Source organism: Drosophila eugracilis, unplaced genomic scaffold (assembly GCF_018153835.1).
Source record: "Drosophila eugracilis isolate 14026-0451.02 unplaced genomic scaffold, ASM1815383v1 contig_551, whole genome shotgun sequence".
NCBI lineage: Eukaryota > Metazoa > Arthropoda > Insecta > Diptera > Drosophilidae > Drosophila > Drosophila eugracilis.
The window spans coordinates 19,595-32,137 of record NW_024573429.1 but is presented as its reverse complement, the minus strand read 5'-3'; the positions used below and the strand labels follow the sequence as shown (position 1 = coordinate 32,137).

General features: G+C 33.7%; 3 protein-coding genes across 6 annotated transcripts; 1 reads left to right on the top strand and 2 right to left on the bottom strand.

Moving 5' to 3' along the window:
• Positions 1–197: 197 nt before the first annotated feature.
• On the bottom strand, positions 198–1,133 carry LOC108103960 (nuclear nucleic acid-binding protein C1D). Its single transcript, XM_017209729.2, has 2 exons — positions 603–1,133; positions 198–539 (listed from the first exon to the last, which is right to left on the bottom strand). The coding sequence occupies exons 1-2, from the start codon at positions 873–875 to the stop codon at positions 330–332; spliced, it is 483 nt and encodes a 160-aa protein (XP_017065218.1). The 5' UTR covers positions 876–1,133; the 3' UTR covers positions 198–329.
• A 639-nt stretch (positions 1,134–1,772) lies between these two features.
• LOC108103959 (modifier of mdg4) lies at positions 1,773–5,261 on the bottom strand. Its single transcript, XM_017209728.2, has 3 exons — positions 4,726–5,261; positions 2,944–3,824; positions 1,773–2,833 (listed from the first exon to the last, which is right to left on the bottom strand). The coding sequence occupies exons 2-3, from the start codon at positions 3,744–3,746 to the stop codon at positions 2,167–2,169; spliced, it is 1,470 nt and encodes a 489-aa protein (XP_017065217.1). The 5' UTR covers positions 3,747–3,824; positions 4,726–5,261; the 3' UTR covers positions 1,773–2,166.
• A 590-nt stretch (positions 5,262–5,851) lies between these two features.
• Positions 5,852–11,728, top strand: LOC108103963 (stromal interaction molecule homolog). 4 transcript variants are annotated; one of them, XM_017209734.2, is made up of 8 exons: positions 5,852–5,917; positions 7,091–7,599; positions 8,560–8,723; positions 9,692–9,924; positions 10,179–10,294; positions 10,369–10,541; positions 10,604–11,195; positions 11,272–11,728. In XM_017209734.2, the coding sequence occupies exons 2-8, from the start codon at positions 7,230–7,232 to the stop codon at positions 11,361–11,363; spliced, it is 1,740 nt and encodes a 579-aa protein (XP_017065223.1). In that variant the 5' UTR covers positions 5,852–5,917; positions 7,091–7,229; the 3' UTR covers positions 11,364–11,728. The 4 variants fall into 4 exon arrangements, with proteins under 4 accessions (XP_017065223.1, XP_041675247.1, XP_017065224.1 ...); XM_017209735.2 differs by lacking the exon at positions 5,852–5,917 and adding an exon at positions 6,171–6,190; XM_017209736.2 differs by lacking the exons at positions 5,852–5,917; positions 7,091–7,599 and adding an exon at positions 8,041–8,123.
• The last annotated feature ends 815 nt before the right edge of the window (positions 11,729–12,543 follow it).

Genomic DNA, 12,543 nt, shown 5'->3' with positions numbered 1-12,543 from the left:
AGGAAGTTGGCCATAATTCCTACTTTTAGAGAATCCTATTATAAAGGAACAACAGCAGAATCGTACAAAATATCTCGATAATAACTGCGATCTTCACAAAAGGAAGGAATTATAAAGGGGTAATATGAAATAAGATGAGCAAACCAATGAATAGAATCTTCATAAAGTTATGAAAAATATATTACTAACCTGTTGGATTATAAGTGATATGAGTTGTGTATTTTGTATTTTAATGTTATAGTGAGGCGATAATGAGTTTTATGTTTAAAATAAATTTTGGCAATTGTCTAGTTTACAACCCCAAAAGGAGTAATAGTCTAGTTATTTTTTTATTTTTGATCATTTTTTTGTAGACTTTTATTATATTGTTTTTCGGTGACCATAACTCCGTCCATGTCCACAAACCGGGTGTGAATTCCTGCGGCTATGAACCGATTGGCAGCAGGCATGTCCAATCTTGGAGCCGCCAGGGATTCGTTTATTTCCTTATCGCGGGCAAGTAATTCTTTGGCGCGACCCAAGTCGTGCATCACGCCATGCTGAAATATCATTAAGATATTATTATAAGAATAACATTTATATATATTATTTAATGCACTTACCTTTGAGACATCTACACCTTGTAATTTCAAGTGTATCCAATACAACGTACTATTTAAATATGCTAAATAACTATCTAATTTAATTTGTTCGTTTGTGGTTAACGTGTGTCCTGCACGAAGCGCAAGTGCCTTTTCCATGTCAGCTTCCAAAACGTCAATGCTACTGTTAAATGTTTTTAAAATTTCTTGCATGTTTGTATCATCTTGAAGACTTTTATCCAAGTAAAAGTCAGCGAGCGACCCTTTATTATTATTTTGATTTCCTTGGGACATTTTATAAGTACGTTGAAACCGTGTGCGAGTATTTACATTTAACCTTTAAGTGTGACCGTTGGCTGACCATGAAAATACACCAACCTGTTCCGAAAAAGATGTAAATGCATTGATCCCATAAAGATGTGTTTCCACTATAACAGGTTTATCATTCGGCATCCGGTATCCAGAGAAACCAATTGATTTTTCACTGCAATTATAAATTTTATTGCATATTGCCTCGTTTACAACTAAAAGATACTCTTAAATATGCCACAGAAAATATTTTTAAGAAAATTTTAGAATAGTTCTCAACTTATCACATCGACAAGATTTTTTTGAATTCTTACAGTTGTTAGAATGAAAATCAATACCAAGAACAACTGATGCAAAATATGGAAACTTTAATTTCCATATGTAAGCGCTCATTTGATGTATGATGTTTGCTAAGTCTGCAAACAAAAATACTTCAAAATATAGATTTTTGTATAACCGTCTTCTGGAACCTTGAAAAAGTCACCCACTGACCACCTGCTGAGTGGTAAAAGCGCCAATTTTTATATTTAAAGTTCTTCAAATACATTTAAAATTTTATTGCCAAGCCGCATTGTACACAGTACTCATGTATTTAATACTATTTTCACAACGTCTATCATTTAGCGGTATTCATACATATTTGAAGATATGGCCCAACACTTTTGACACGCTTGCAATGGATTGGTTTTAAATTTATTCTCCGTCTCATTGTGATCATTACTGCTTTACAAACAACAAAAAGTGTATTGGTTCAAAAATGTTAGATGTGTAATACCATAAAATATAATATTCCGTTGCTGTAAGCACTATGATTATGTCTTTTGGGACCTTTGATTTTATTATGAATTGTCATCTTATATTTTCAATCACACAAAAACCTAGTAAAAGTTTCCAGGTTGATTTTATTAATATCTTATTAACAATACAGTAATTTCTTAGAGTACTGGGGCGACAAGAAACATATTTGAAAATTTTACGCAATATTAGTCACAATCCTCAATAAAATACACCTACTGTAATTTATATAATTTTTGAAATATTCTGATGAATAATGTTTGAACAGTGAGTATAATAAACCAAGGAAAAAACTGTTAACATGAAAGCGTAATCAAATAAATCTAAGTATAAATTTTATTTTGTTGACTATTTTATGACTAAAGATCCCACACGAGCCGAAGCTAACCCCAAAATTAAAAAAAAAAGCAGAAACTGCTTGGAAATCCCGCTCTATTAATATATGCCCTACTAGTACAGTACAGCTCTGCAAACTGCGTGGTTAGATCATGTGTAACTTTTGATCGTTGAGTTTGAATGCCGCCGCCGAATCACTATGAAGGTGAAAAGGCACGATATCAGCTGTTGAGGCCATATCAAATGCTGGTGACATAGACGTAGCCGTTGCAGTTGCCGGACTATTGCTGCCGCTGGTATTTGTGATGCCCGCCTTTAGATGTAGGCTGTCAATGGACATTTGCTGAGATTGGGGATGAGTTATGCTCGCAGGGACGGTTGAAAGTTTTCCTGAGTTCGTTGTGATTATTATGTTTCCGGCATGGGAAGCACCACGACCACGTTTTCGTTTCGGAAGAATTCCTTTTCGCGCCATATAGAAACGAATGGTTGAGACAGGAATATTAAACATATTGCTAACAGTTTGGAATGTCTCGCCCTTCGAAACACATTTGGCCGCTTGTGCTAGAGATGCTTCTGAACGTCGAACACGCTTATATGAAGTATAGCCATCGATCGAGGTATTGCTTAGTGCTCCGGAAGTATTTGCCGATGTGTCGAGATCAGTGTCAATGCTAACAGACAGACCAGGTCCGCAGGCTACTCCTGCAGCGAAACTACTGTCATTGTTTTCATCATGAGCGGCTACATAGTTGTGGTCGTCTTCAACATTTGAATCCAAATAGTGCTGCTGCTGAAGTTGCATTTGAATCCTGTAAAAAGAGTTTCAGTTTATCGTTTCCTTTAGGGATTAATTTGAATATAAAATCTTCGGTAATATCTTCCTTTTTAGTAAATTTTCGATAAAATTGGTTTTACATACCTTGTCTGCTGAAGAGCTAGTTGGACATTCATTTTGTTGTCAACGGAGGGCCCAGAAACGCCGCAATCCTCAAATTGCTCCCCGTAGGCATTCCAATTGTTGGGCATCTCATCGCCGGAGTCGTCTTCGGTTGGGGCATTGGAGTGGCTGCCCAATACGATCGCTGTGGTGGCCTTAGATAGCTGTTGAGCATTACTGCCATTTAACTGAGGTCGTTGTTGACGAACATCCTGATTCTGGCGCTTCAATACTGTAGGTTGTTGCTGGTTAACTGGTAACGGTGGAGCGGAGGAGGTGGTTATCGTTGAGGTGGTTGAATTAGTGGCTGTGTCATCTATCTCCGTACTATCCATATGCTTAATGCTTTTCGGGGTGGATGCGACTGGATCCTTTACAGCTTCCAGACTAGCCTGATGAAGTTTCTTGTAATTTATTGTCGCCTCGGAACCGTAGAGGCCTCGAATTTGTAGTTGTTCGGCACAACGAAGTAACTGACCAAGACCGGCTTGAGTGACATTGACCTCTCCCTTATACATAAAGTCCACAAGAGCCTGGATCTCCCATAGTTTAATCTCCCGGGGCAATATGATGACGGGATGCTTGCACGGATGCTCCGCCAATATGGACTCAAAGTATGTGGAACACGCCGCCAATACCAAGCGATGACAGTGCAACTGATGGCCCTCGCAGGCCAGCGTTACATCCACAAATCTCTGGCCTGCCAAAAGCTGCGGAAACGCAGCTCCAATGCTTCCCAAATGGCTGTTCCACCGTACACAAAATTCTTGGGTAACGCCGCTCATTGTTTTTAAAATAGTCGGCGCCTTTACTGTGCACGTTTATTTACAAAACTAACTGTCATTTAAAATTCCATATATATCCTGCAAGAAAAAACGTAGATTTTTTTAGTAATGTTAGTTTTAATCTATAATTTAGGTAATATGTTTAGATGTAGTATCTTAGATATCCCTTAGAAATTCCGCAGGATGAATCCATTAAGTTATTAATTCTGATTGTAAATATTTGTAGAGTCAAACAACGGATAATTTATTGTATGATCTAATAAAGATTATAACATGAAAATATTAATATACAACCTTTAAAATTTGTGAATTTTGAATAGGCGAATGCTGTAGAATTTTATATTTCATATGATGTCTAATTGTTAATATCGTTCATCGCATATATGCTTTGAAATCTAATTTTCAAATCGAAAACAGTTTAAATATAATGAAAGAGTATATTTATCTGTATATTTTACTAAGTATCTATTATTATTCAAAGCGAATCGGAATTACAGCTACAAAATTTTATTAGCACAGCAAATCTTCAAGGATTAATAATAAATTGATGGCGCATTTAGTTAAATCGATTTAGTTTGTTTAGACTTGGACATGGCATTTTCAGTATCGTTCAATTTTCATTTTTACGTTTTATTTTTGTATCAGAACTCCGGGGTTTAAGATTGAAGTTTCTTTTTTAACTGGATTCCACAGTATATACACACAAACACAATCATAGATATATGCGTATACGCTTATTTACATCCGTTTATTGTGCGAGTAAATAATATCCTAAATACAAATTAAAGGAAACGCCATGCAAATTTTCACATGCATTTATGTACCCATACAAACATACAAACGTTCGCATAAATACATATTCACAACCAATTTGCACAATTGGAAATACTTTGTTTTTGGTCTAATCTATTTTTAGTAATAAGGATGTAAACAGTTGGATGTACGCTTCATGTATATATCCCTGCAAATACATACATACCTGTTTGCCAAGGAATCGAAACTTTAGCTTTTTTTCCTTTTGGGCGCTATGTAACTCAATGATGAGATGGTGTGAAAACGAGAATTTTATGTTAGGACTGTGGTGTCCTGTGCGCGTGAGCTATGTATTAATGTATCAGCGGCGGAGTCTTGGTTAAAAATACACAATTCTTGCATTAAATCGTTCACAACACACACAAATCTGTACAACATGGGCAATAACAAATGTTTTTATACAATTTCCCGCATCGTTTACTGTGCTTCTCATTCAATTAGTTATTTTATTAATGTTTATTTTAACCAAAAATGCTGCATGCGCGCGTTTTTATTTTTTTTTTCGATGTGGGTCTCTTTTTATATTCAAATACTATCAACAAATAATTGTTAAATTTATGTGCAAATTTGGTTTAATACTTAGATTACAAAGTATTCGCCTTTTTGTAGTTGCTTCCGAATTATAATGTTAAGTTAATATTGTCTTTCGCGCTGTCAACTTCTGTAGCAATCAATTGTTATTTAAACTACGCGTTAGGAAATTATTGTTGACTACTCTTAACAACTCAGAAACTCGTTTATGAGTAAATCCGTGGTTTTTACCTCGATAAAACTAAGAATCTTTTGGAAATTTTATCGGTATATTATAATAATTTTAATATGAGATATTTTGTTGTTCCTAACAAAAAAAAGCAGTGAAATATTTGTACAAAAAAAGGAATTCTTAATCAACTATTTTGGGTTAGCCCATTTAATAGTAAAAACTTTTGTGTAGGTATCTTGATCCATTCTTACAGTTAGTAAGTGCCAATATATTGAAATAATTCTGAGTGCTACATTCTTAAAATATTTTGTTGAACATACATATGTAATTAAAAAATTTATTTTTAACTTAATATCTTGTAAAAAATCGATGTATTTGTTTTAGTGGGATTGCTGTATTATACCTTGCTGTATTCCAAATCAACTTAATTGATTTAAATAAACTTATTTATTTTTCAAATATGTATATTTTTATTTGGTTTTATTCTCATTTAATAATAAATCATTCTATAATCTATCAACAATATTATACATATTACACAAGCTATTATCGCTTCTTATAAAATCTTTTGTCAATTTTAAAAGTGATGGTTGTATTTTTCCTCGTTAGTAGACTGGTCACATCGTTCAACCCAAACTGACTCGGGAATTTTAGTGTGAGTGCTTTTATTTTTATTTGAGGTCTAAAAAAAACTTATGGAAGTTTACCACTGGGCATCCACATATGTGTGGTTATTAAGTGTTTGGCAATGGCATTGTTAAATGTGCAGTCATAACGCAGCTAAAAGAAATTGAACATGGTTAAATTTCTCGGTTTTCTCCGTTTTTAGAAGTAAACAAATGTTGATGTCTTCCAAAACTTACATATCTACAATCGTATATAGTATCAATGTCTAATATTAAAATTATTAAAAAAAAACAGTTACACAGTAAGCTTTGCCTATGATTTAGAGTCAATTCGTTACATTACACTTTAAATGTACCGTTGTGTGTTAGGTTCATTACGATATCTGTTTGAATTGACTACCTTTGTCGTTTTTTATTTCTTTCAAATTCAAGATCAAAAATGATCTTTAAAGTGTTTGCCTGTATACCAATGTAAAACGCGCATTTATGATAGAATAAAATATAGTATAGGTATTAGTTTTAATTAGATATCGAATTTTTGGTTTATTATGAATACGCAGCCAGACTTACACTTGCTAACAAAAAATAAAATCTTAAATAACTACCCGAAAATTATCACACCGAGTCAAAAATTCCTTCATTCTCTTACTCACACATTTTTCTACAATTTATTTGTCTTTCTAAGTAAATTTGCACTCAGCGGTTATCTTATAAGAACCCTACAACAAAATATCATCGGCAAATAACAGACTCATAAGTCTGCGCCCAGTAAATCTTTATTTATTAGGGAATGCAATAATGCTTTTGCACACAGTTGGCTTTGCTTGATTATTTAATCAATTTTCTTTACGTACTATACGCTTTGGTCACTATGGAATCTTAGAGAATGAGAGTATGCGTTAAAAAGTCGAGAAATAATTGTCTAACCGTAAAGTCACAATCACATCTTTACCATATTGAGAAACTACAAAAATCCGATTAAAACTAGAAATGCATTAAAATGCAATTATGCCTTTTGAGACTCAACGCTGATCAAGATTATATATACCTTTATGGGATCGATAGGGTTACTTCTCTCTGCAGTCTTTATTAATTATAATTTATTTATATTATTTATAATATTTATTCGAAATCTCCAGAATGTATTTTTTTTAAATCGTAGGTTTTATATCTTAAATTTTTCCATCTTTATATCATTTTAGGATATCATATGTTGAAAAGTATGATATTCACGACCAACCAATGTGAGCTGTAAACTTAAAGGAATCCAAACCGTTCAGTTGATTTGTAAGGAGGCGTATGCAATAATTAATAGTAAAAGAAGTCCGCACATTTCTAACGATGCGAAAGAATACTATTTGGAACTACTCTTTCATATTCATATGCTGCGTGTTGAAGAGCATAAATTCGCTAGATCATGGCACACACACAGTATCTGTCGTTTCGAATCGATACAACACGCAACATCAGTTTAAGCAAAATCCCAATGTAGCCTCACGTCACTCATCCCATGAGGCAGGTCAGAGTTTACACAATTCCCAGTCGGAACCTTCGGCAGCGGCATCCCCGTCAATGTCACATGTGACCCATATCGCAGCATCGCACGCTGGAAGCGGTGGAGAGCACTCCACTCATCTTGAACATAATCTGCATAGAAGCTCATACAATCTTCTAAGCGAGGCAATGTCCCAGGCTGTCAGTAATGAGTTTAGTAAGTTTCGCATGAATACAATACTTTTTTGTGACTTTATTATATTTTCATTGTAAAAACATGTCATTACACATATTGTGCAAAACTAATCATTATACATAAATATCATATACATCGCAAGGATTATACTCTTAAATAACGTTTTAATAACACTTCGCTTATTATTTCATTAATAAATTTGTAGATATTAGGCATGGTTGACTATATTTTAACTTAACCGTTATCCCCTTGCAGTGGGTTCTTATTATTTCACTCAGAAGTTTGCAACGCCGTTAAGGAGAGACATTTCTGATTTTATAAAGTAGATATAGATCTATGATCTAAGCATGTCCGTATGTTTGTCTGTCTGTCCGTTTTTAAGCAAATTAGCCAATCGGTTTTGAAGCAATCTGGATGAAACTTTAACAATAGTCTTCTTTCTATTGCAGGTAGTATTTAAGTCGGAAAGACCGAGATCGGACGACTATATGAAATAGCTGCCATAGGAAGAATCGGACAAATTATAGGACAATCTGGCCAAATTGGTAAACCATCGTTTTTTTTAGTATCAATCATTTTTTTGAATATAGTCATTTATTTTTTGTTTGAATAGGGTTTTGCTTTTTACATATCGTATTTTTTTCGTACGAATATCAGTAAAACGTTTTTATTTTATAGTAGCGGACGTTTAATCAAAGCATTCTTTATTAATTATTGAACTAAAAATTGCCTTAGGAGCTTTCTGAACGAAGACATGTCAACTTATGGTTTAAGCTGCAGGGGTATATAAACTTTGGCTTGCCGAAGTTAGCTTCTTTAATTATTTTGTTGTTAAAATATTATTACTAGCTATCATCTGAAGGGCACCTGTTTTTTTTAAATGTATGTATTATATTTTTGTTCTTAGTGCTTTTCGTTAATTAGATTTTATAGTTTTTGTAGTTCCATAACTGATATTTTTAACTGATTAACTTTTAACAGGTTCTATGGGAAGCGGTTCAGCAGATGGTGCGTGTGCTGCAGATGATTTTGACTGCTATAGTGGAAGTGTTCAGGATCGCTTTGGAATGGAGGCTATTGCAAGCTTGCATCGTCAGCTTGATGATGATGATAATGGCAACATCGATTTAAGCGAATCTGATGACGTATGTTACACAGCCTTTTGATCTTAAAGTACAAAGTATATAAATATCATGTCTCCATGACTATTAATCGCAGTTTGGTTAGCTGACACAAAAATATACCCGATACTAGCAAGCATATAGAACTTTCATTATACAGAACCGGATCAACACATTAAAACGCCAATGGACAGAATAATAGGCGTGAGTTTTTTTTTGCGGAAAACTGTTGGTTTTATTAAATCTCTTTCTTAATAACTTACTTATTTTATTTTAAGATTTAAAATCAAACCTTCAATTGCTTAAAGCACAACAAAATGCTCTTTGCTTATTTGCTAAAATATCATTTTAGAGTTGAATTTTGATCATAGAATTTTAACACTTGAGTACTTTTTAAAATTAAATTATCAAGTCATGAAAATTGTGTTTTTTAAAAGTTTTTTAGACCATTTAATTTCCAAATATACATATCCCTCTCTTATATAAATCCAACTAAATATGTTGATCGGCGTTCGGGTTACCTGTAATAACTTTTGTGTTTTAAACGATATCAAAGTATAATTAATTAATTTATTACATTATGGCGTTTGAAATTTGACACTATGAATTATATTTTTAAACTCAATACTGTTAAAACTGGTGGAACCAAGCTTCCTATCTTGTTAATTAAAATATTTATTACAACATATTTTTGATATTTTAAAAATCAGTTTTGGGAAAATTTGACATCATCTGAGAATATAGTAATAACTACAGATCCAGGAACAAAATCGTCATAGACCCTAACAGATTTCAAGTTGACTATTGCAGATTATTGGCGCTCTTCTATTTATTAATTCCGCTTGATAATTAAGTCCGATCAATACTTGTTGGCTCAAGTATACTTAGTGTAGGGCTCACTTTATTATTTCATTTTTCATTATTAGTTTTAAAAATCTCAGCATTTTATTGCCTTGTTTTATTTTCTGTCATTTTTAAACTGATTTTTACAGTTTTTACGGGAGGAATTGAAGTACGACTCAGGTTATGAAAAGCGGCAGAAAGCATTTCACTTTAATGACGATATGCATATATCGGTCAAAGAACTGTGGGAGGCTTGGCTGAGATCAGAGGTGCATAATTGGACCATCGAACAGACCACAGATTGGTTGGCGCAATCTGTTCAGTTGCCCCAATATGTTGATCTGTTCAAATTACATAAGGTCACTGGAGCTGCTCTGCCGAGGTACGCAAATATTTTTATTCTTTTTATTTATAATTTTTAATAACTCCATTTATTTAAATATTTAAATTCTACAAAATATCTGTTCATCATAATCCATATTTATTATTTGTTATATTCATATTGGAAACTGTTCTACAAAGCAAAACGACAATAACCCAAACCAAGAAAGGAAGCTAACTTTGGCAAGCCGAAGTTTATGTACTATCTCACAGCATTCAATACATTTTGCTCTAAATTTATATACCGTGTTGTAGGTTGGCTGTGAATAATCTCCAGTATGTGGGCAATGTCCTTGGAATAAAAGATCCTATACATAAACAAAAAATCTCATTAAAGGCTATGGACGTTGTTCTTTTTGGGCCACCGCGAGGTAAGCATTTTATAAAAAAAAATATATTTATAACAAAAAGAAAATTAACGAAGCTGCGGTCTAACATTTAATAGAAACTGGTACCCGTTGGAAGGATTACATTTTGGTTACTTTGTTGCTTAGTGCTATTATTGGATGTTGGTATGCTTACCAGCAAAACAAGAATGCGAAACGTCACCTTCGCCGAATGGCCCAAGATATGGAGGGATTGCAGAGAGCGGAACAAAGTCTTCAGGAGATGCAGAAGGTTGGTTCTAATATAATATATATCAAATCTCATTGTTTTATTAACTTTTTTCACAATTATAGGAACTAGAACGAGCTAGAATGGAACAGGAAAATGTAGCAACAGAAAAACTAGATTTGGAGAGGCGTCTAAAAGAAGCTCCCACACTTAGTTCATCGAACTCGGATTTGGAAGTGCAGCAGCTTAAAAAAGAAATCGAAATGTTGCGAAATGAATTGTCTCGTGCTGAATTCGAGTTAGTTGACAACTGTTGGGCACCGCCACCTCAGCTTCAATCGTGGCTCCAATACACATATGAACTAGAAAGTAAGAATCATCAGAAGAAACGCACATCGGCTGAGAAACAGCTTCAGTCGGCTAGAGAGGCTTGTGAGAAATTGCGTAAGAAACGATCAAGTTTGGTGGGAGCATTCGTTTCCACGCACGGAAAGAGTATTGATGATGTTGATCGATCCATTGTTGAGGCACGAAATGCCCTTGGTGATGTAACAAACGAGTTGCAAGAACGACTTCATCGCTGGAAACAAATTGAGACGTGCCTTGGCTTAAACATTGTTAATAACAATGGACTGCCCTACTTGGAGAATGTACTGTATGGCCGAAATGGGGGCTTACAAAGTTCCATGGGCGTGAGTTCAACAAAGGGGTCTAGAAGTGCGTATAAATATAAATATATATTATTCATGTTTAATGTAGAAACTCATACATATGTTTTATTTCCCGTTGACAGCACGTATTACCAACAGCACCGAAGACCTGGACGATGAGTCTATTCAAGGTAAGCTGAATTTTGAGAACTTTTCGCTGCTTGCCACGGAATAAGGCTTGTACGTTCGGTCTGTGAGGACAATAAAACCCAGCTCTTCAGTAAAAGCATACTACTTGACGAACTAAATAAAATATAAAACCGCTTATTGAACCCTGAATGAAATCTGTTTTACATTAAGATACTGTATTAATGAAGGTCATATATAACATTATGTTTGTATGATATTTAATCTTTATATTTGTAATATATCCATTTTATTTTTGATGTATACAAAATGTCATCTACTTAAATATTTGTCAAAAACAACGAATACTATAAAACCAAACTGAGTTTTGTACGTAACTATGAACCTTTTAATGGTGGTCCACCTAGTGGCAAAATATTTAAATAAACAAATAAAGTATTGATGGGGACAATATTGATTTGTTTATGTATATTTGGAGTACATTTTTTTACACAGTTTCAATTTACATTGGAAGAGCTTTACATGTTTGGAATCCTGTGCCACCAATGTGACTAGTGTGCAGAGGTAAATATTGATTTAAAAAACCCTGCTGAATATTCTTGGTGATCGTCGCATCGGTTAATACCAAACTTACATAACCAACAATGGATACTACCAGGCATTTTCACGGTATTGCAAAGCCGCAATTGATAACTACCTAACCACAGTTGTTCATGCTGCCTTGTTGCTATTTTGCCGATTGTCATCCTAAGCAAAGTACTTTAAGGAAATATAGCAAGATTTCTAATAACAGTTGAATTAGAATTAGATTATAAAATTCAATTTCACAAAAACTTAAATTCATCATTCAAATAAATTAAAATAGAGTGTTATCGATAACATAATTTAAATAATTTGTGTTGGCTAATATATATTTTTTTCCGAGAGGTACATATGTAATTTGTTTATATTTCTCGCAATTTGCTTTTCAACTATTATCATACAAATAATAAAACAATAATAACTCCGACAGAGCTGATTTTGCTAAATTAATTTCATAATATGACGATTCCACAACGCATAGTACAGCGGAATGAATGGAATTTCTCGGAAATGTAAAACTGATTTGACTGTTCGCGGTAAAAAAACAATTTAAAATTAAAAAAAAATTACATCAATGCTAAACATTAAAGCGATCATACCCTTGATCATACAACACAATATAACTTTAGAAAACTTGCAACATATTCTGTCAAATGCAGTAGAAACACTCAATTTTATAAGAGCAA

Excerpts from the sequence above, each read along its gene's own strand:
- LOC108103960 (XM_017209729.2), bottom strand. The coding sequence starts at position 875 with ATGTCCCAAGGAAATCAAAATAATAATAAAGGGTCGCTCGCTGACTTT. Across the intron at positions 540-602 it reads AAGGTGTAGATGTCTCAAAG|CATGGCGTGATGCACGACTT; the intron begins GTAAGTGCATTA and ends ATGATATTTCAG.
- LOC108103959 (XM_017209728.2), bottom strand. The coding sequence starts at position 3,746 with ATGAGCGGCGTTACCCAAGAATTTTGTGTACGGTGGAACAGCCATTTG. Across the intron at positions 2,834-2,943 it reads CTAGCTCTTCAGCAGACAAG|GATTCAAATGCAACTTCAGC; the intron begins GTATGTAAAACC and ends CTCTTTTTACAG.
- LOC108103963 (XM_017209734.2), top strand. The coding sequence starts at position 7,230 with ATGCGAAAGAATACTATTTGGAACTACTCTTTCATATTCATATGCTGC. Across the intron at positions 7,600-8,559 it reads GGCTGTCAGTAATGAGTTTA|GTTCTATGGGAAGCGGTTCA; the intron begins GTAAGTTTCGCA and ends AACTTTTAACAG. Across the intron at positions 10,542-10,603 it reads GTCTTCAGGAGATGCAGAAG|GAACTAGAACGAGCTAGAAT; the intron begins GTTGGTTCTAAT and ends TCACAATTATAG.